Consider the following 23662-nt stretch of genomic DNA (forward strand, 5'->3'; position numbering starts at 1 on the left):
ATTATAGGCCAGAAGCAGGAAAAAAAGTGAAATTGTATGTATGTCCTTTAACATAGTAACCCCTCTGGTTAATACACATCACTGTATAGTGGAATCATCTTTGCCATAGATTATTCCTACCTTCTCCTCGAGTTGGCAGAATGGTACATTTCTTTGCAACTCCTCTCTTATTTCCCCTTGTTGGCATACCATTAATAGAAGAATTGCTATCTCCTCAGAGGAGTATTCTTCACATGCTATAAGTGTGCAGGTGTGGGACCACACACAGGGAGGAATGCTGGCACACTGAAGCTTCTGGAGGAAGGTGGGAAAGATGCTGGAATGCCATGGGGAATGGCTGTCGGAATCAGACATGTTTAAATTAACCTAAAAAGATGAGCACAGTGAAGGACAGAAATGGATATGGACCTAACAGAAGCAGAATATATTAAGACAAAGTGGCAAGAATGCACAGGAGAACTATACAAAAAAGATCTTAATGACCCAGATAACCACAATGATGTGATCACTTACCTAGAGCCATAAGTCTTGGAGTGTAAAGTGAAGTGAGCCTGAAGAAGCATCACTATGAACAAAGCTAGAGGAGCTGATGGAATTCCAGTTAAGCTATTTCAAATCCTAAAAAATGATGCTATTAAAGTGCTGCACTCAATATGCCAGCAAATTTGGAAAACTCAGCAGTGGCCACAGGACTGGAAAAGGTCAGTTTTCATTCCAATATCTAAGAAAGGCAACGCCAAAGAATGTTCAAACTACTGCACAATTGGACTCATCTCACACGCTAGCAAAGTAATGCTCAAAATCCTCCAAGCCAGGCTTCAGCAGTACCTGAACTGTGAAATTCCAGATGTTCAAGCTGGATTTAGAAAAGCAGAGGAACCAGAGATCAAATGGCTAACATCTGTTGGATAATTGAAAAAACAAGAGAGTTCCAGAAAAAACATCTAATTCTGCCTTATTGACTATGCCAAAGCCTTTGACTATGTGGATCACAACAAATTGTGGAAAATTCTTAAAGAGATGGGAAGACCTGCCTCCTTAGAAATCTGTATGCAGGTCAGGAAGCAACAGTTAGAACTGGACATGGAACAACAGACTGGTTCCAAATAGGAAAAGGAGTATGTCAAGGCTGTATATTGTCACCCTACTTATTTAACTTATATGCAGGGTACATCATGTGAAATGCTGGACTGGATGAAGCACAAGCTGGAATCAAGATTTCTGGGAGAAATATCAATAACTTCAGATATGCAGATGACACCACCCTTATGGCAGAAAGCGAAGAAGTAAAGAGTCTCTTGATGAAAGTGAAAGACAAGAGTGAAAAAGTTGGCTTAAAGCTCAACATTCAGAAAGCTAAGATCATGGCATGCAGTCTCATCACTTCATGACAAATAGATAGGGAAACAATGGAAGACTTTATTTTCTTGCGCTCCAAGATCACTGTACATGGTGGCTACAGCCATGTAATTAAAAGACACTTGCTCCTTGGAACAAAAACTATGACTAACCTAGACAGCATGTTAAAAACCAGAGACATTACTTTGCCAACAGAGTGCTGTCTAGTCAAAGCTATGGTTTTTCTAGTAGTTCCTACAACAAACCTAAAAAGGGAACGGTTAATGGAAAGATATGAGAACTGTTGTACTTTATAGATACTGAGTTTATTCTCTCTGGTGTTATTGCACACATTTATTGAGTATTTGCTATGTGCCGTTTGTATCACACATAATTCATAATGCCACCTTAAGGGGTGAGTATTGTTATTCCTGCTTCCCAGGTGGCTAGGTGGTAAAGAATCTACCTGCCAATGCAGGGGACACAAGAGATTCTGGTTTTATCCCTGAGTTAGGAAGATCCTCTGGAGTAGGAAATAGCAACCCAACGTATTCTTGCCTGGAAAATCCATGGACAGAATAGCCTGGCAGGCTACAGTCCATGGGCTTATAAAGAGTCAGACACAACTGAGCACATGCACGCATGTGTGTGCACGCGAACACACACACACACACACACACACATTGTTATTTCTGTCTTATGAAAGAGGAAAGTTAAACACACGGAGGTTGAGAGGTTTATTACTCAGTCAAGTCATACAGAGAGTGAACAGTGTGTCTCATATTGGAGCTCAAGGCTGTTTTCCAGTGTAGTAATAGATTCTCCCTAATTATGGAAGTAAAAAAATTAATAGTCTTGATTTTCATCCACCAAAGCTAACAAAGGCTTCCAGCACTTGAAGGAGGGAGCATACCAAAGACACTGCAGTGATAAGCCTCTGCCTCCTGAGAAGGCCAAAGGGAAAATCATTTCTCATGGTGGAGGGGGTCTTTCCTTCTACGATTTCTTAAGGATGAAGCCCCCTATGTTGTGGTGACTTAGAACCCACTAGACAAACCAATAATCACTGTGCTTTCTAGCATAAGGGCAATGCTGATTCAAGTTTCCATGAAGAAAACTTCATCTACAACACCCTAGACCTCTTCTTTGCTGGATCAGAGACAACTTCGACCACCCTGTGCTGGGAGGCTGCTCTGCATGGCCCTGAACCCCCAAATCCAAGGTGATCTCATTAGTGAGTGGGCCAGGGATGGGTCAGAACGAGGCTTCCTGGAACAAACTGCCCCCACGAACGGGTCAAATGAGAGTGTGGTTGGATGGAGAGATAGGTAGGCCAGTCGTGGGCCAGGCAGACTTGAGAACAGGCATCTTGTTCAGTTTTTCTCTCGGAATTGGGATGAATCAATGTAACACAAATGTCACAGAGTCACTGCCCTCAGAAGACTCTCAGTCCAGTGAGGAAAACAGTGAAACCCACTGACACTGTGGTGAGTTCCAGGAAAGAGCTCCATTCCACTCACGTAGGAAATCTATCACAGCCTTCCCTCCATTTTTTTTTTCATTTATTTTTAATTGGAGGATAATTGATTTACAGTGTTGTATTGGTTTCTCCCATACAGCAGAGGGAATCAGACTTAACACTACATATCTCCCCTTCCCATTGAGCCTCTCTCCCACCCACTTTCCCTGCTCCCACCCACTCTAAGTCTTCATAGAGTGCCCAGCTGGACTTCCTGTGTTATATGGCAGCTTCCCACTAGCTTTCTCTTTTACACCGTGGTAATGTATGTATGTCAGTGCTATTTTCTCGATCAGGCCTACCCTCTCTTTCCCACACTGTCAGCAAATCCGTTCTCTATGTATCTCCATTCTTTCTCTGCATATAGGTTCATCAGGACTGTTTTTCTAGATTCCAGATACAGGCGTTGATGTATGATACTTGTTTTTCTCTTTCTGACTTACTTCACTCTGTATGACAGACTCTAGGTCCAACTACATCACTACAACTGACTCAGTCACCCTGCTCTTTTTAAGTGCTATCTTCCATTGCCATGTGGACAGTGTTCACACTCCTTAGTCTGGTGTATTACGCCCTTTGCTGTGCTTCTTTCTGTCTGTCCAGCCTTGACTCTCCCCGCCTTGCATGGGGGCCTCACTAATTTGTCCATCATTTTCTTTTACACTGTCCTGATTTGTGCCTGTGGACCATCATATCTGTTCTTCCCTGGAAGAATAATACAAAAATGTATTTCCCTAATTTCTCCCAATGGTAAACCCCTAGCTATTCTTGAAAAACCTGTTCAACACAATCTCCTCTAAGTGTCTCCCCACATGTCTAGGAAAATACTAGCATTTTCTTACTTAAGAGATGAACTAAAGCACTTTTATTTGCTTATCACATATTATTTATGGAGAAGGGAATGGGAAACCACTTCGTTATTCTTGCTTAGAGAACCCCATGACAGTATGAAAAGGCAAAAATATAAGACACCTGAAGATGAGGTGCCCCCCTCCCTAGGTGGGTAAGTGTGCAGTAAGCTCCTAGAGAAGAACAAAGAAATAGCTTCAGACTCTTGAGAGTCCCCTGGACAGCAAGAAAATCAAACCAATAAATCATAAAGGAAATCAACCCTGAATTTTCAGTGGAAGTGCTGGCGCTGAAGCTCTGATACTTTGGCTACCTGATGTTAAAAGCAAACTCCTTGGAAACGACGCTGATGCTGGGAAAGACTGAGGGCAGGAGGAGAAGGGAATGACAGAGGATGAGATGGTTGGATGGTATCACTGACTCAATGGACATAAGTTTGAGCAAACTCTGGGAGACAGTGAAATACAGGGAAGCCTGGCATGCTGCAGTCCGTGGGGTCACAAAGAGTCAACAGAACCACAACAACATTATTTATATATCTTCCCCACAGACTGTAGCCTTTGGAGGACAATGACTGTTACAATCATGGTTCTTTCTCTAGGTTCCAGAACAGTTTCAGCCCATGAAGTACTTCTAGGATGCAGTCTCTCAAACTGTGGGTAACAGTTTATTATCAACACATAATATCTATTTAGTGAATCAAGGCCAACTTCTTTTTCTAACATAAAAATAGATTAGAAAAGAGAAAATTTCTTCCTGTGGTACTGAGGATAAGCTTTTTATCAAGAAATTTTGTTTCTTCCTTATAAATAACCATGTATGTATTAAATATAAATGTAAGCTTTATATGGGACATCTCTGGTAGCTCAGCTTGTAAAGAATCCGCCTGCAATGCAGGAGACCCCAGTTGAATTCCTGGGTCAAGAAGTTCCCTTGGATAAGAGATAGGCCAACCATTCCAGTGTTCTTGGGCTTCCCTGGTGACTCAGTAAAGAATCTACCTGCAATGTGGGAAACCGGTGTTTAATATCTGGATTGGGAAGATACCCTGTAGGAGGGAGTGGCAACCCACTCCAGTATTCTTGTCTGAAGACTGACCCTTGGACAGAGGACCCTGGTGGGCTACAGTCTATGGGATCACAAAGAGTTGGACATGACTGAGCAACTAAACACAGCACAGCACATGCTTTCTATGTGTCTATATTTCTGTCTGTGTGTCCCGAGTCATGATGTACATTTAGTTTTTACCTGTGAATAGCTGTTTTCTAATTTAAGAACACATAGTCAGTATATCGGAGAAGGCAATGGCAACCCACTCCAGTTCTCTTGCCTGGGAAATCTCAAGGATGGAGGAGCCTGGTGGGCTGCAGTCCATGGGGTCACTAAGAGTTGGGCACAACTGAGCAACTTCACTTTCACTTTTCACTTTCATGCACTGGAGAAGGAAATGGCATCCCACTCCAGTGTTCTTGCCTGGAGAATCCCAGGGACGGGGCAGCCTGGTGGGCTGCCGTCTATAGAGTCGCACAGAGTCGGACATGACTGAAGCAACTTAGCGGCAGCAGTTAGTATATAGATTTGTTTTCTATGATGGAGGCTCCAAAATGTCAATGGTTTAAAATGCCATAAGAGGTGGAAGCAAGCCCAGTGTCTATCAATGGATGAATGGATAAACAAAACCTGAGCTTCAATGGGATATTATTCAGTCTAACAAGGATACATTTTGACACATGCTACAACATGAATGAACCTTGAGGACATTATGCTCAGTTAAATAGTTCAGTCATAAAAAAGACATATACGGTATGATTCTATGTGTAGGAGGTAGGTGGGGTGGTTGAATGCATAGAAACATAAAAGTGGTGGTTGTCAGAGACAGGGAGTAGGGGAAATAGGGAGCTGTGCATTAATGGATGTCGAGTTTCAGTTCTGCAAGATAAAAATATTCTGGAAATTGGTCTTGTAATAATGCAAAATTTTTCACATTATTAAACTGTTACACTTAAAATGGTTAAGATTATAAATTTTATGTGCATTTTACCAAAATTTTTAAAATTAACAGTTATTTAAAAATAAATAAAAATTTATTTCTCTCACAAATGAGCAACTAAGCTGGACTCTGCCGAACGCTTTGGGGTCTAAGCTGCTTCCCGTGTGTTGCTGTTATATCTAGAATGGCGCCTTGTTGGGACTCTCAAATATGGCTCACTTCTAAGGCTGCCTTTCCACCATAGGAAGGGGAGGAGAGCGTGTTCCAAGTATTAAACTTCCCCTCTTCTTACATTCTATTGGTCAGAATGTAGCCAGAAGGGAATCTGGGAGATGTAGTCTTTAGCTGTGCAACAAGGTATCCAGCTAAAATATCTATCCTTATAGGAAAAGAGGAAAACATATTGGTGCCCAACTAGCAGGGTTTTGTTTGTTTGGTTTTTTGTTTGTTTGTTTTTCATTTGTTGGATGCTTCCCTAAATCATTTCATGCAAATCTCAAAACATCCTAAAGAGGAAATAGATTCATCCTCACTAATAAGAAGAAGAGCCTGAGGCTCAAAGAGCTTTAGGAACTCGCAACACGGATGTTGTTGAGCAAGAGTTTGCCACCAGATTTGTCTCATACCAGGGCCCACTTCCTACTCACATACCTCCCTGAGGAACTAGTCTGGAGAACTTACTATAGTTTTAGCCATTTGGATTCTGATTATTCCATTCCTTAGCTTAACCAGGCACAGTAAAAGTTATAGAATATTACAATAATGCAGCCTCCTCTTATTTCCAGAAAAAGCCCAGGCTGAGATCAACAGGGTGCTTAGTCAATCACAGAAGTTGAGCACAGCCGCTCGAGAGTCCATTCCCTACACCAACACTGTCATCCACGAGGTGCTGAAAATGGGGAACATCGTCCCTCTGAATGTGCCCAGGGAGGTGGCAGTGAACACCACCCTGAATGGATACCATCTGCCCAAGGTAATTAGGGCCTCATTGCAACCTCAGATCTCCAAGCTCATGCTCATAAATGATGGGAAGTCCAACTGGGAAAGGGACATGTATCCTTGTCTTACAGAATTACTTAAATGGGAGAGAGGTACATTATACCTGATGTAATATTAGTGTTTTTCTCCATGAGTGGTCTCTAGAACATTAGTTCGACTATTTATCAATAGGTATTCTGGAGAAGAGGGATTCCTACATCCACAGTGTTTAGATAAAGTCTGGCTTTTCTTTTCTGTGAGCTATGAGGTTTCTCAGTGCTTTACTATGTGATGTGCATTGCAAATCTTTGTGGGAATACAGCAGGTAGAAGTTCTCAGTCAGACTTTGCCACGAGGTCCTTTTGTTTGCCTTGGGAGAGCTTCTTACAGGATAGGGACCTGTCAGACTTACATTGGAAAATTCTGCTTCATAATCTTGGAGGCAGAGAATGTTGAAATATGAGGGGTATTTGAGACCTCCTGGGCCAACGTCACATTAATGCTGGTGTTTCCTACATAATATCCCCACAGATATTTCTCCAGGTTTGACTTAAAGCCCCTAGATGGGAGTGTCCCACAAGAGAAAGCAATCCAAGTGTGTACAGTATTAAATGTCATAAAGGGAGAGAAAGAACCAATGCTTCTTAAGCAGTGATTCAGTTCAGTTCAGTCACTCAGTCATGTCCAATTCTGCAACCCCATGAATCACAGCACGCCAGGCCTCCCTGTCCATCAACAACTCCTGGAGTTCACTCAAACTCATGTCCATCGAGTTGGTGATGCCATCCAAACATCTCATCCTCTGTCGTCCCTTTCTCCTCCTGCCCGCAATCCCTCCGAGCATCAGAGTCTTTTCCAATGAGTGAACTCTTCACATGAGGTGGCCAAAGTATTGGAGTTTCAGCTTCAGCATCTGTCCTTCCAAAGAACACCCAGGACTGATCTCCTTTAGGATGGATTGGTTGGATCTCCTTGCAGTCCAAGGGACTCTCAAGAGTCTTCTCCAACACCACAGTTCAAAAGCATCAATTCTTCAGTGCTCAGGTTTCTTCACAGTCCAACTCTCACGTCCATACATGACCACTGGTAAAACCATAGCCTTAACTAGATGGAACCTTGTTGGCAAAGTAATCGCTCTGCTTTTGAATATGCTATCTAGGTTGGTCCTAACTTTCCTTCCAAGGAGTAAACATCTTTTAGTTTCATGGCTGCAATCACCATCAGCAGTGATTTTGGAGCCCCAAAAAATAAAGTCTGACACTGTTTCCACTGTTTCCCCTTCTATTTCCCATGAAGTGATGGGACCAGATGCCATGATCTTCGTTTTCTGAATGTTGAGCTTTAAGCCAACTTTTCACTCTCCTCTTTCACTTTCATCAAGGGGCTTTTTAGTTCCTCTTCACTTTCTGCCATAAGGCTGGTATTATCTGCATATCTGAGGTTATTGATATTTCTCCCAGCAATCTTGATTCCAGCCTGTGCTTCTTCCAGCCCAGTGTTTCTCATGATGTACTCTGCATAGAACTTAAATAAGCAGGGTGAAAATATACAGCCTTGATGTAGTCCTTTTCCTATTTGGAACCAGTCTGTTGTTCCATGTCCAGTTCTAACTGTTGCTTCCTGACCTGCATGTAGGTTTCTCAAGAGGCAGGTCAGGTGGTCTGGTATTCCCATCTCTTTCAGAATTTTCCACAGTTTATTGTGATCCACACAGTCAAAGGCTTTGGCATAGTCAATAAAGCAGAAAGAGAATATTTTCTGGAACTCTCTTGCTTTTTCCATGATCCAGCAGATGTTGACAATTTGATCTCTGGTTCCTCTGCCTTTTCTAAAACCAGCTTGAACATCTGGAAGTTCATGGTTCACGTATTGCTGAAGCCTGTTTTAGAAAATTTGGGGCATTACTTTACTAGCGTGTGAGATGAGTGCAATTGTGCAGTAGTTTGAGCATTCTTTGGCATTGCCTTTCTTTGGGATTGGAATGAAAACTGATCTTTTCTAGTCCTGTGGCCACTGCTGAATTTTCAAAATTTGCTGGCATATTGAGTGTAGCACTTTCACAGCATCGACTTTCAGGATTTGAAACAGCTCAAGTGGAATTCCATTACCTCCACTAGCTTTGTTCATAGTGATGCTTCCTAAGGCCCACTTGACTTTGCATTCCAGAATGTTTGGCTCTAGGTAAGTGATCACACCATCGTGATCATCTGGATCATGAAGATCTTTTTTGTACAATTCTTCTGTGTATTCTTGCCACCTCTTTTTAATATCTTCTGCTTCTGTTAGGTCCATACCATTTTTGTCCTTTATCAGCCCATCTTTGTATGAAATGTTCCCTTGGTATCTCTGATTTTCTTGAAGAGATCTCTAGTCTTCCCATTCTGTTGTTTTCCTCCTTTTCTTTGCATTGATCACTGAGGAAGGCTTTGTTATCTCCCCTTGCTATTTTTTGGAAGTCTGCATTCAAATGGGAATATCTCCTTTTCTCCTTTGCTTTTCGCTTCTCTTCTTTTCAGAGCTGTTTGTAAGCCCTCCCCAGACAGCCATTTTGCTTTTTTGCATTTCTTTTCCATGGGGATGGTCTTGATCCCTGTTTTCTGTACAGTGTCATGAACCTCCATCATGTTCATCAGGCACTCTGTCTATCAGATCTAGTCCCTTAAATCTATTTCTCACTTCCACTATATAATCATAAGGGATTTGATTTAGGTCATACCTGAATAGTCTAGTGGTTTTCCCTACTTTCTTCAATTTAAGTCTGAATTTGGCAGTAAGGAGTTCATGATCTGAGCCACAGTCAGCTCCTGGTCTTGTTTTTGTTGACTCTATAGAGCTCTCCATCTTTGGCTGCAAAGAATATAATCAATCTGATTTTGGTGTTAACCATCTGGTGATGTCCATGTGTAGAGTCTTCTCTTGTGTTGTTGGAAGAGGTTGTTTGCTATGACCAGTGCATTCTCTTGGAAAAACTCTCTTAGCCTTTGCCCTGCTTCATTCTGTACTCCAAGGCCAAACTTGCCTGTTACTCCAGCTGTTACTTGACTTCCTTCTTTTGCATTCCAGTCCTGTATAATAAAAAGGACATCATTTTTGGGTGTTAGTTCTAAAAGGTCTTGTAGGTCTTCATAGAACTGTTCAACTTCAGCTTCTTCAGCATTACTCGTTGGGGCATAGGCTTGGATTACTATGATATTGAATGGTTTGCCTTGGAAACGAATAGAGATCATTCTGTCGTTTTTGAGATTGCATCCAAGTACTGCATTTCGGACTCTTTGGTTGACCATGATGGCTACTCCATTTCTTCTAAGAGATCCTGCCCACAATATTAGATATAATGGTTTATTGGGTCAAGGTAATTGATAATGCCATAGAGTTCAGCTTTGCTTTTACTGGTTTTCTGCCGCTTGATTCTGTCCATTGATGGTAGAGGGGTATTCAAGTCTCTAACTATAATAGTAAATACATCTATTTTTCCTTGCAGTTCCATCAGTTTGCCTGTATGTATTTAGAAGCTCCCTTGTTAGGTGTACATGCATACAATTGCTATGTCTTCTTGGAAATCTGACCTTGTTTCATTATGTAATGCCCTTTTAAAGTTTATGATACTTCTCTTTGCTCTGGTATCAGCAATTAATTAGTTACCTCGGTTTTCTTTGATTGGTGTTAGCATGGTATATCTTCCTTTAACCCTTTAATTTTAATCTATATATGTCTCCATAATTAAAGTAAGTCTGTTCTGGACAGCATATAGTTAGGTCTGTGTGTGTGTGTGTGTGTGTGTGTGTGATCAAAGCCAATTAATAGGAGATCTGCTTGCTTTAGGAGCTTCCCAGGTGGGACTAGTGGTAAAGAACCCACCTGCCAGTGCAGGAGACAAGAGACCCCAGTTCGATCCCTGGGTTGGGAAGATCTCCTGGAAGAGGGCACCACCATCCACCCCAGTATTCTTGCCTCTGTCCATGGAGAATCCCATGGACAGAGAAGCCTGGTGGGCTACAGTCCATAGGGTAACAAAGAGTTGGATACAACTGAAGCGACTTAGCATGAACACTCTTGTTGTAGAGCTTCCCTGTGGTTCAGTGGTAAATAATCTGCCTGCCAAACAGGAGACGTGGGTTTGATCCCTGGGTAGGGAAGATATCCTGGAGGAGGAAATGACAACCCACTCCAGTATTCTTGCCTGGGAAATTCTATGGACAGTGGGGCCTGTTGGGGTACAATTCATAGGGTCCCAAAAGAGACATGCCTTAGCAACTGAACAACAGCTGCTTGCTTTATGAAATTTATGTGTACAGTACAGTACTGTTAACTCTAAAGACAGTATCGTGCACAAGACTTCTAGAAATTTTCCATCTCACATGGCTGGAACTCTCTACTGATGGAACAGAAATTTTCCACTTCCTACTTCCGCAGGGGCTTCCAGGTGGCACTAGTGGTAAGGAACCCACCTGCCAATGCAGGAGATATAAGATATGTTGGTTCAATCCTTGGGTCAGGAAAATCCCCTGGAAGAAGGCATGGCAACCCACCCCAGTATTCTTGCCTGGAAAGCCCCAGGGACAGAGGAGCCTGGCGGGATACAGTCCATAGAGTCTCAGAGAGTCAGACATGACTGAAGCGAATCTCTCACACTCCTGCCAGTCCCTGGAAACTACTAGTGTAGAGGAAATTGGGACATTGGGCACTGTTGGTGAGACTATAAAATGGTGCAGTCACCACAGAAAAGAGTTTGGAGGTTCTCCCATTTGATCCACTGATCCCATTATGTGGCATTTATCAGAAAGAATAGAAATCAAAATCTTGAAGAGAGATTTTCATTTCATGCAGCATTATACAGAATAGCAAAGATATGGAAACAAGTTAAATATCCATTAATGAATGAAGAGATAATGAAAGTGTGAACTGTACACACAATGAAATATTCCTCAGGAGTAAAGAAGGAGGGAATGCTATCAAATTCTAGAAATAGATAAGCTGTGAGGACTTTATGCTAAGTGAAATAAGCCAGCCATGGAAGGCCATGATTATATGATGTTGCTTCTCTCAATTATCTACAATAGACTACTCTTAGATGAAAGTGTAAGGTCTCCAAGGCTGTTTGGCTATTTACGGTTTTGAGGTTTCACATGGATTTTAGGATTATATTTTCTATTTCTGTACAAAACATGCCTTTAGGATTTTGATAAGAATTGTTTTGACTAACATGAACAATTTAATAAAATTAATCCTTCCAATTCATGAATATAAGATATATTTCCATTTATCTGTGCTTTCTTTTATTTTCCTCAGCAATATTTTATAGTTTGCAATGAATAAGTCCTTTTCCTTCTTGGTTATATTTATTCCTAAGTATCCTGTTCTTTTTGATGCTGAACTAAAACTATCTCTGTGTTCAAATGACATTTTCTTAATATGTAAAAAATCCTAAAGATTACAGACACACACACACACACTAACCTGTCAGAAATAATAAATGAATTCAGCAAAGTTTCAGGATACAAAATCAACCTACAAAAATCAGTTGTGTTTCTGAACATTGAAAACAATCATCTGAAACAAGTCTTGTTCTTTATTGGGTGGTGGGGGGGAGGGGGCTCTGGGAAACAGTCTTTTAATTAGTGTATTTAGAATATTAACATTTAATGTGGTTATCAATATAGACTATTAACTACTGTAGTCATTATTATTTTGTATTCATTGCTTTTGGGGGTTTTTGTCTTTCACTTTTTCTTCTCTCTTGTCTGGTTTTAACTGAGCATTTGGTATAGTTCCATTTTCTTTTCTGTCTTAGCATGTGAGTCATATTTCTTTTTAAAATATCAGTGATAGCCCTACAGTTCACAGTATACATTTCCAACTGATTGAAATCCACTTTGAACTTCACTACACTGCTTGACTGTTAGTGCAAGTACCTTATAATAAAATTTTCCTAATTCCTTCCTTCTGTTCTTTCCAACTACATCATACATACCACTATCTCTAAGCTAGACTCACTGAATACAATGTTAATATTTTTATTTTGAACAAAATCTTATGCATCAGATCAATAAAGAATTGAGATTTAATGCACCTTAACTTTTTCTCTAATGTTCTTATTTTATCTAGATCTGAGTGTCTGACCTACATATCTTTCTTTTTTCTCTGAAGAACTTATTTTAACATTTCTAATGAGGAAGTTCTACTAGCAAAAAATTTCCTCAAATATTGTTTGAAAAAACGTTTCCTTTTCCTTAACTGCTAGATGGAACAAAGAACTGTATCTGCATAATTTTATCATTGAAGAAATCCAGGTTAACAGGTGAATTCAGTGCTTTGCATATAAGACTCACAAGAAATGTGGTGCAGCTGTTTTTCTGATTGTTCGTGAGGCTGGGTTTTAATCCTTTGGTGAGAAGCTGATTGAAAAACACATAGCTCAGGTGTCTCTGGCACACTCTGAGATGCAGTGACCACAAACCTTAGAGCACCATTGGTCTCAGAGAATGACTCACTTGGAGATGGAACAAAACAAAAAAAGCAGGAGGAGAGGATGAGGTGGGGGCCAGTTGGCAGGATGTTGGCAATTTGATCTCTGGTTCCTCTGCCTATTCTAAAGCCAGCTTGTACAGCTGGTAGTTCTCAGTTCACTTAACTGTCCTCTGATGGATAAGAATCTTGTGCAAGCTCTCTGATTGGAGGGACTCGTTCGTTAGTTCGGTCGCTCGGTTGTGTCCAACTCTTTTCGACCCTTTAGACTGCAGCATGCAAGACTTCCCTGTCCTTCACCATCTCCTGGAGCTTGCTTAAGTTCATGTCCCTAGAGTCAGTGATGCCATCCAACCACCTTGTCTTCTGTCATCCCCTTCTCCTCCTGCCCTCAATCTTTCCCAGCATCAGGGTCTTTTCCAATGAGTCAGCTCTTCCCATCAGATGGCCAAAGTACTGGAGCTTCAGCATGAGTCCTTCCAATGAATATTCAGGGTTGATTTCCTTTAGGATTCACTGGTACGATCTCCTTGCAGTCCAAGGGACTCACAAGAGTCTTCTCCACACCACAGTTCAAAAGCATCAACTCTTCAGCACTCAGCCTTCCTTATGGTCCAACTCTCACATCCATACATGACTACTGGAAATACCAGAGCTATGACTATACAGTTCTTTTTCGGCAAAGTAATGTCTCTGATTTTTACTATGTCATCTAAGTTTGTCATAGCTTTTCTTCCAAGGAACAAGCATCTTTTAATATCATGCCCACAGTCACCATTCACAGTGAATTTGGAGCCCAAGAAAATAAAGTCCGTCACTGTTTTCCATTTTTCTCCACCTATTTGCCATGAAGCAATGGGACCAGATGCCATGATCTTAGTTTTTTTGACTGTTGACTTTTAATCCAGCATTTTCACTCTCCTCTTTCATTTTTATCAAGAGGCTCTTTAGTTCCACTCCACATTCTGCCATAAGGCTTGTGTCATCTGCATATTGTTGATACTTCTTCTGGCAATCTTGATTCCAGCTTGTGCATCATCCAGCCTGGCATTTTGCATGGTGTACTCTGAATATAAGTTAAATAAGTAGGGTGACAGTATACAGCCTTGATGTACTCCTTCCCTGATTTGGAACCAGTCTGTTGTTCCATGTACAGTTTTAACTGTTGCTTTTTGATCTGCATACAGATTTCTTAGGAGGCAGGTAAGGTAGTCTGATATTCTCATCTCTTGAAGAATTTCCCACAGTATGTTGTGATCCACACAGTCAAAGGCTTTAGCATAGTCAATGAAGCAGAAGTAGGTGTTTTTTTTCTGGAATTCTCTCACTTTTTCTATGATCCAATGGATGTTGACAATTTGATCTCTGGTTCCTCTGCCTTTTCTAATGCCAGCTTGTACATCTGGAAGTTCTTGGTTCACCTAACTGTTAAAGCCTAGCTTGGAAGATTTTGAACATTACTTTGCTAGTATGTGAGATGAGTGCAATTATGCAGTAGTTTGAACCTTCTTTGGGAGGGACTGGCTGTGGGGAAAACTGGGTCTTGTTCTGGTGGGCAAGGCCATGCTCAGTAAGTCTTAATCCAATCACTGCTGATGGTGGGGCAGTGCTCCCTCCCTGTCATTTGGCCTCAGGTAGTAGGGGTAATGGCGATAATGGCTACCTCCTTCAAAAGGACTTATGCAAGCACGCCATGGCTCCCAGGACTGTTGTAGTCAGTGCCCCTGACTCCGCAGCAGGCCACTGTCGACCCAGACCTCCATCAGAGACTTCCAAACACACAAGGCAAGTGTGACTCAGTCTCTTGTGGGGCCACCTCTCCTTTCTCCTGGGTCCTGGTGCACACAAGGTTTTCTTTCTCCCCTCCAAGAGTCTGTTTTCCCAGTCCTGTGGAAATTCAGTAATCAAATCCCACTGACCTTCAAAGTCAGATTCCCTGGGGATCCTCATTGTCTTTTCCTGATCCTCAGGTTGGGAAGTCTGATATGGGGCCTAGAACTTTCCCAGCGGTGCGAGAACTTCGTTGGTATAATTGCTCTCCAGTTTGTGAGCTGTCCGCCTGGCAGCTCTATAGTGGGGCTAATGGTGATCTGCAAGAGGACTTATGCCGTACACTGCCTCCCAGCACTGCTGTTGCCAGAGGCTCTGCCCCTGCAGCAGGCCACTGCTGACTCATGGCTCAGGGAAGCCCGATGTGCTGCCTCCATGGGGTGGAAAAGATTCAGACAGGACTGAAGGACTGAACAACTAATTGGCAAGAGGAGAGGAAAAGGCGGGTCATGGAAGGCTAAAGTGGACCCGGTGCCAAGGGAGGCAAGGAGCAGGGCTCACTTGAGTGGAGGGGGAAGGGAGGAGTAGAGGTGGGAGCAGGGAAGGACAGAAGAGGAAAGGAGGGAGGGCAGGGTCTGATAGGAAGGGCGGGGCGGGGGCTGGACACAGGGCAGGAACACATGGTGCAGAGATTACAAATTCACAGGTGCGAGGACCTTCCTTGGCTCCGATTGCTGAAGAGGAACCAGACAGCACAGCCATGCTGGAGGCGCTGGGCTCCCTGGCAGCTGCCCTCTGGAGCACGCTCCGTCCTGGCACTGTCCTACTGGGGGCCTTTGTCTTTCTCCTCTTTGTTGATTTCCTCAAAAGGCACCACCCAAAGAACTACCCACCAGGGCCCCTGCGCCTGCCCTTCATAGGCAACTTCTTCCACCTGGACTTGGGGAAAGGAATCATGGTTCCTCAGCAGGTAGGAGCAGGCAAAAATGCCCAAGTGCATCCTGACCTGCAGGACCAGGGCCACTCTGGGTACTGAGGGTGGGAACATGGGGATTCTGAGGCTAAAGTGGTCACCCAGGTACATCCTGCCTCTCTCTTCTCCCCAGCAACTGGCATGATTCAACCAGTGCTTTGTAGGGATGAAATATTGTTAACTGTTTACTATTTAAGTGTGCTAGACAAGATATGCTTTGGGGGGAAGGTGGTGGTGCAGGTTTATTGTACAAAACAAAAAGAGCTTCTTGGTCCATCTAGGTGATGGACAAAGTGTGAATATTGAATTGTAGCACTCAAACGAAGCCTCACATGCTGCCAGGAACTTTGTTGCTGTTTGGTCTTCTCCAGCACCACAGTTCAAAGACATCAGTTCTTTGGCATTCGGCCTTTTCTGTCATCCAGCTCGCGCATCTGTACGTGACTACTGGGGCTTAGTCATCTGCATGTTTTCTCGCATGTCAGGGATCCTTGGATAGAGTATGGTTCAGAACCCACTCTGCATCCTCCGTAAATCTTTTTGATTGACCAAGTGACCCTTTGTCTCTTTGTGTTTTTTACTGGAGCCTCAAGTGTAACAGACACGATACGTATTTTAAATCATTTAGTTATGTCTTTTTACAGATTACTGGGACATTCTATTTAGAGCATAGTCACTTTGTCTTTTTAATATTATTATCCCTGGTGGGGGGAGTGGGGAATGCTAAGCCTTCGCTCTTAGAGCTTCTGTTTCGCATGTGTAAAATGGTGATACTGCTACCTAAGTCCTTACCACTTTTCAGCTACATTGTTCCCATCCCTACCAAGACAGAGCCCCGACCTTCAGGCTCCTCCATATGCAGTCACTCCCAAGTATTCATTTAAAAATGTCATCCTCTGCCTAGGTTTTCTTAGTGCTTCCTGCTGCTTCCCAGAGTTCATATTCCTTAGGAAGCCACATGGATCCCTTCCTGTAGCCTCTTTCCGCTTTATAGTCTTCTCCCCTCAGGGCTCCCTAACTGTGGCCACCCTGAATTCCTTAAAATTCCCTTCAACACCCTATACTATCTCAAGAACCTCTCCCAATACTCTCTCTTTTTTCCTGCCTCTCAGGGCAGGTACCTTCATGACAGGCAGCTCTGTGGAAGGTGGTTGTGATGAGGAAATAAAAGGAATGTTCAGTGTTGACATAGCTTATAGCTGGCACTCAACAATTAATAGGTCTAGTTCCCTAGGAATGCCTGGAAAAGTTTAAACGCAAGCCTATGTTACAAAGTTCAGATGCAGATGACTTTACCAGTTTCTGGAAGAAACACCCCATTGGTATCACTAAGTGATAAGATTAGTATTTAGAATATTAAAGTCCTAGACCGATGCCCTTTTTAAGAAATGTGTTGTTTTTCAAGTATTGCGAAATATTCTTGTTTTCTTTCTGTTAATAATTTCCAACTAGAGTCCATTAGGACAGAGGGCATTCACTGTGTGATTTCAACCTTGAACAAATATGTAAAGGTTGGTTTTATGACCCATGATAGATACTTGAAACAATATGCTATTGTTCAGAGGAGTGTTCTGTACTCTGTGTCAGGTAGACCTTATTAGAAGTTTGTGTTGTTTAAGTGCGTCTGTACCCTTGTTGATTTCTTATCTACTAATTCTAGCAATTACTATAAGAGTCCTGATATCTGCAGCTGAAAAATACAGGTTTGTCAATGTGCTTATTCATTTCTGGTGTGTGTGTGTTGTCGTGTTGTATGTGTTAGTCGCTCAGTCATATCCGACTCTTTGTGGCCCCTTGGACTGTAGTCTGCCAGGCTCCTCTGTTCATGGAATTCTTCAGGCAGCAATACTGAAGTGGGTTGCCCTTCCACTTTCAGGGTATCCTCTCGACCGAGGGATCAGTCATGTCTTCCACATTGCAGGCCAGATTCTTTACCATCTGAGCCACCAATGAATTTGGCAGCTCTTTTATGGCATACACACAGACATTAAAACTGCTATGTCATCTTGATAAATTGGTTATTTAATTATTACGTAATGTCTCTCTTTATCTCTGATGACTGTCTTTGCCTGAACTTTATCCTATATCACTACAGCAGCTCTCCTTTGGTTAATATTTGCATAGCATATGCTTTTCCATTCTTTCACTTTTAGCATATTTATATGATTATATTTGAAATGAATTTTTGTATATAACTTGTAGGTGGATTATTATTTCATTCTACCACGCTCTCTTTTGATTGGTGAATTTAGATCATATATATGTAGTGTATTTTTTGATGTGTGAACACTAAAGTCTACTGTTTTATTATTTGTTTTTCACTTTGCTTTCTATTCTTCTATTTCTCCTTTCTTCTCTTACTGTGAGTCACTTAAACATTCTGCAAGAACCCTATTTTAGTGTATCTGTAGTGTTTTTGAGTACATCTCTTTGTATCCCACTTTAAGTGCTTGCTGTAAAGCTTACAGGCTATGCATACATAGCTTATTGCCTCATCTGATATTGTTTCCATTTTAAGGCTGAAGAAACTGACTGAAATCTGTCAAATTATTTGCCTGTTATTCAAAATTAATAATGATCAAACAAGGACTTGCACCTAAGACTATTTGAACCCTGCACACAATCTCTATTAGGCTACCTGACTTTTCTTGATATAGTTAATGAATACTTGATTTATTCTAAGGTTCATTTATCCAAGAGACATTTATGAAGTGCTTATCATATGACAGGTATAGTACAAGAGAGCGTATGAAATAATGTGTGGTATAACCCATATTTGGGTAACCAAATGAAATATCATTAGGTAGGTTCACGGTGATTGGGAAGCCGTGGGATAACCTCTGTAGAATGTTGAAATACATTTGGCTGAACTTGAAAGGCATGTTATGCAAGTGGTTATATAAAGTGGAATAAAGTAGACAGGAGATTTTTAAATAGGGAAAAGTGACATGAGCTAAAACAAAGGGACAGAGCAGTGAAGAATAGGCCTATTTGTTTGGCATGATGAGAACCTTCCTTATTTTCCCCCCATTTTCTAAACTCTCTCTGTCATAGCTATGTGGCTTATTGAGAGAACATTCTGGAAATATGAAGAAATCTTATTGGCTATGGTGGGGAAATGATAGATAAGGTAGATAATTGTAGTATGAGGATATACATCAGGCTGCTTATAACACAAAGATTTCAAAATACAGTAGTGGAAAAAGGTAGAAATGTATTTGTCTCTCACAAGTAGAAATAGATGTAGGCAGGAAGACCAGTATAACAAGGCTGCTTTGTACCACAAGGTCATCTGAAAACTGCAATGCTTCTGTCTTTCTGCTCTGGTCCTGCAGCAGTGTCATGTACTGTAGGAAAGAGGAAAGAGGAAAATAGGAGATGATGAGAAGCAACTTTCTTTTAAGGACAGGACCTAGAAGATTCACACATCACCGCTACTCACGTCCCATTGGACTCATGTGAAATTGATAGAGAAGTAACGTGGCCCCTTAACCCTAGGGAATTCATCACTCAGAAGAACAGAGAGTATCTCCATGCTTTCATTTAAGGATGAGTCATATAGAGGAAGCTAGAGAGAGCCCTTCTTTATGCTCATTAATTAGGCTCTATATCTCTGTGCCTCTTTTTCTGGAAGCTGGGAATAAATTCTAGGGTTGTTATAAGAATTAAAATTCATGAATATCACTTAACTGCCAGAATGCTGAGCACATAGGTGATGCTTATTTCTATATCTACCACCCTCTCCCATTTTTCAGAACTTTATAGTAACAAATTCAAGGAAAAGCCAGTTGTTGGTTGCATACCAGGCATCACTTGTCTGGCCTGATCACTGCACGGGCTCCAATCATCCAGTCTCTGGGCACTTCTTCCAAATCCTTTCACTAAAATACACTTCCAAATAGATCAAGAACAATAAATAATTTATTATTAATTTTAGTGTTATGATCACTATTTTTGCTGGCCGAAATCTTGACTTTCTTTCTCCACTGAAGCCAAATAAAAGAGAAAGACAGGAGGATATAGAAAGTTGGCCTTAACTCTCAGCCAACAGAGAGGGGAACACAGTAGGCTCAAGCGTCCAAAAGGGTGCCCGTCCTCTGCCCCATGAGGAGTCTTCAGTTCAGTCACTCAGCCATGTCCAACTCTTTGCAACCCCATGAACCGCAGCATGCCAGGCCTCTCTGTCCATCACCAACTGCCTGAGTCTACCCAAACCCATATCCATTGAGTCCGTGATACTATCCAATCATCTCATCCTCTGTGTCCCCTTCTCCTCCTGCCCTCAATCTTTCCCATCATCAGAGTCTTTTCCAATGAGTCAGCTCTTCACATCAGGTGGCCAAAGTATTGGAGTTTCAGCTTCAGCATCAGTCCTTCCAATGAATATTCAGGACTGATTTCCCTTAGGATGGACTGGTTGGATCTCCTTGCAGTCCAAGGGACTCTCAAGAGTCTTCTCCAACACCACAGTTCAAAAGCACCAATTCTTCAGCACTCAGCTTTCTTTATAGTCCAACTCTCACATCCATACATGACTACTAGAAAAACCATAGCCTTGGCTAGACAGACCTTTGTTGGCAAAGTAATGTCTTTGCTTTTTAATATGCTGTCTAAGTTGCTCATAACTTTCCTTCCAAGGAGTCTTTTAATTTCATGGCTACAGTCACCATATGCAGTGATTGTGGAGCACCCCAAAAATATTAAGTCAGCCACTGTTCCCACAGTTTCCCTATCTATTTGCCATAAAGTGATGGGACCAGATGCCATGATCTTCATTTTCTGAATGTTGAGCTTTAAGCCAACTTTCTCACTAACCTCTTTCACTTTCATCAAGAGGCTCTTTAATTCTTCTTCACTTTCTGCCATAAGGGTGGTGTCATCTGCATATCTGAGGTTATTGATATTTCTCCCAGCAATCTTGATTCCAGCTTGTGCTTCATCCAGCCCAGCGTTTCTCATGATGTACTCTGCAAATAAGTTAAATAAGCAGGGTGGCAATATACAACCTTGATGTACTCCTTTCCCGATTTGGAACCAGTCTGTTGTTCCATGTCCTTGTTCTAACTGTTGCTTCCTGACCTGCATGTAGCTTTCTCAAGAGACAGGTCAGGTGGTCTGGTATTCCCATCTCTTTCAGAATTTTCCACAGTTGATTGTGATCCACACAGTCAAAGGCTTTGGCATAGTCAATAAAGCAGAAAGGGATGATTTTCTGGAACTCTCTTGCTTTTCCGATGATCCAGCGGACGTTGGCAATTTGCTCTCTGGTTCCTCTGCCTTTTCTAAAACCAGCTTGAACATCTGGAAGTTCACGGTTCACATATTACTAAAGCCTGGCTTGCAGCATTGGAACATTACTTTACTAGCTTGTGAGATAATTGTGCAGTAGTTTGAGCATTCTTTTGCATTGCCTTTCTTTGGGATTGGAATGAAAACTGACCTTTTCCAGTCCTGGGGTCACTGCTGAGTTTTCCAAATCTGTTGGCGTATTGAGTGCAACACTTTCACAGCATCATCTTTCAGGATTTGAAATAGCTCAACTGGAATTCCATCACCTCCACTAGCTTTGTCCATCGTGATGCTTCCTAAGGCCCACTTGCCTTCACATTCCAGGATGCCTGGCTCTAGGTAAGTGTGAGTGATCACACCATCATGGTTATCTGAGTTGTGAAGATCTTTTTTGTACAGTTCCTCTGTGTATTCTTGCCACCTTTTCTTAATATCTTCTTCTTCTGTTAGGTGCATACCATTTCTGTCCTTTATTGTGCCCATCTAGGCGTGAAATGTTCTCTTGGTTTCTCTAATTTGCTTGAAGAGATCTCTAATTTTTCCCATTCTTTGTTTTCCTATATTTCTTTGCATTGATCACTGAGGAAAGCTCTTATCTCTCCTTGATATTTTTTGGAGATCTGTATTCAAATGGCTATATCTTTCCTTGAGGAGACTAGGGGCTTATATAAGATAAAGGTTCACAGTCATGAGTTGATGATGAAGAACACAGGTGTTAGCATTTTTTTATTTTTTCTTTTTGCATTGTTTCCAAAACAGTCATAGACTGGGGTCACTGACCCAGTAATTGAGTCTGGCAATTTGGTGGTCCTGTGGCCTTCTTTCTGATATGTAAAAAAGAACTGCAAGGGGAGGAGAGCACTGGAAGCATGAGTACCAGACAGAGGATGTATTTAGCATAGAGTCAAAGGAAAACAGGTTTGAAATGTAGCTCCTGCAGAGAGCTAGGTGGCAGAAAAGTAAACTTGGTTACAGTTGTTGAATTAGGAGGGCAGAAAAACAAACTTAGTTATGCACATGCAGATTTAGGAACAGTTGGGTGGTGCTAGTGATAAAGAAGACTTCCCTGGTGGCTCAGACGGTAAAGCGTCTGTCTACAATGCGGGAGACCCAGGTTCGATCCCTGGGTTGGGAAGATCCTCTGGAGAAGGAAATGGCAATCCACTCCAGTACCGTTGCCTGGAAAATCCCATGGACAGAGGAGTCTGGTAGGCTACAGTCCATGGGGTCGCAAAGAGTTGGATACGACTGAGTGACTTTATTCATTCATTCAGTGATAAAGAAACTGCCTGTCAGCACAGGAGATATGAGACATGGATTTAATCCCCGGGTCAGAAAGAGCCCCTGGAGGAGGGCATGGCAACTCACTCCAGTATTCTTACCTGGAGAATCCCATGGATAGAGGAGCCTGGCAGGCTACAGTCCATAGAGTTACACAGACTCAAACATGACTGAAGCAGATTTGCATGCATGCACACACCCATGCAAAGTGAAAAGTACTCAGAATGTTCAGGTCTGCACACTGTTGTCTTATCTTCATTGTTTTCAGGAAAGGGAAAGAAAACTCATTCCTCTTTTTTTCCCCTTTTCATTGCAACACTCACCAGAATCCTAAATTGTAATCGCTGTCATTTTATACATTTTGAAATTGAGACAGAGGGAATTTGAAAAGCTTGACTAAATCTCACACAGAAAGTAACAAGTGGAAGCTGAATACAAAGGGATTTGTATGACTTCAAAATCCAGTCTCTGAGGCACTCACCTTACTTCATCTATTCAGGTTTCTACATACAAGCAAAACAAGGTCTGAAGTGTTTCACTTGACATTAAGACATCCTTGGTCCAGCTCACAGTACATTGCCAGCCTGTATCCCATCTCTCTACACAGTGAGAGCTGTTTTTTCCGGGAACCTATCCTAGCCCTGGGTCCCTTATGTGTCTGTGACACAGCCACACACTCTCCCTTTCCCTTTCTTTCCCTTTGGTCCATTACTCTCATTCCCAGTTTCATGCCGTCACCTCCACAAAGCTCTAAGGTCCAGCACCATCTCAAGTCCATGTTTCTGTCCTTAAATCTTACATAATGCCGGCACATTCCCTCCGGCCACCAACAGCTCTGTCACATTGGCTAAGTTACTTCTCTATGCCTCATTTTCCTTACTAAAACATGGATAAAATCATTAGTACTGCAGGGTGGTGTGAAGGAAGTGAGATAAAAGGTGAAAGTCGTTTGCATGGCGCCCAGGAACTGTGGTTGTCTATGAACACTGCCTTTCTTCTGCACATCATCCGTGTGCTCTTGTCCCATCTGTCCCCTTGAGCCAGTGCACGCATGTCGCTTTGCACACAGAGACCATTCATTCCCACGTTATAGAGTGGCTGTCTGACAGGACCCAGGGCACAAAGTGCGTTTCACATTTTTGTTCTCATTCCTCCTCACAGAAACTATCTGGGTTCTGGAGTGTGGGGTTTCCCAGCACGCTGTTCTGCT

The 23662-nt window shown here is 42.1% G+C and overlaps 1 protein-coding gene across 3 annotated transcripts in view; it reads left to right on the top strand.

Moving 5' to 3' along the window:
• The first annotated feature begins 2520 nt into the window (after positions 1–2520).
• LOC138072513 (cytochrome P450 2J2-like) overlaps positions 2521–23662 on the top strand; it is a 53223-nt gene continuing 32081 nt past the window's right edge. For 2 of the 3 annotated variants that reach the window (XM_068963554.1, XM_068963541.1), the window contains exons 1-2: positions 2521–2560; positions 6482–6669. In XM_068963554.1, coding sequence (XP_068819655.1) covers positions 2536–2560; positions 6482–6669 — 213 coding nt within the window. In that variant the 5' untranslated portion in view covers positions 2521–2535. Of the gene's footprint in view, positions 2561–6481; positions 6670–15636; positions 15880–23662 lie in introns of those variants that run through there. The other variant, XM_068963549.1, reaches the window with a different exon arrangement.

The sequence above is a fragment of the Capricornis sumatraensis genome, chromosome 2, assembly GCF_032405125.1.
Source record: "Capricornis sumatraensis isolate serow.1 chromosome 2, serow.2, whole genome shotgun sequence".
Lineage (NCBI taxonomy): Eukaryota > Metazoa > Chordata > Mammalia > Artiodactyla > Bovidae > Capricornis > Capricornis sumatraensis.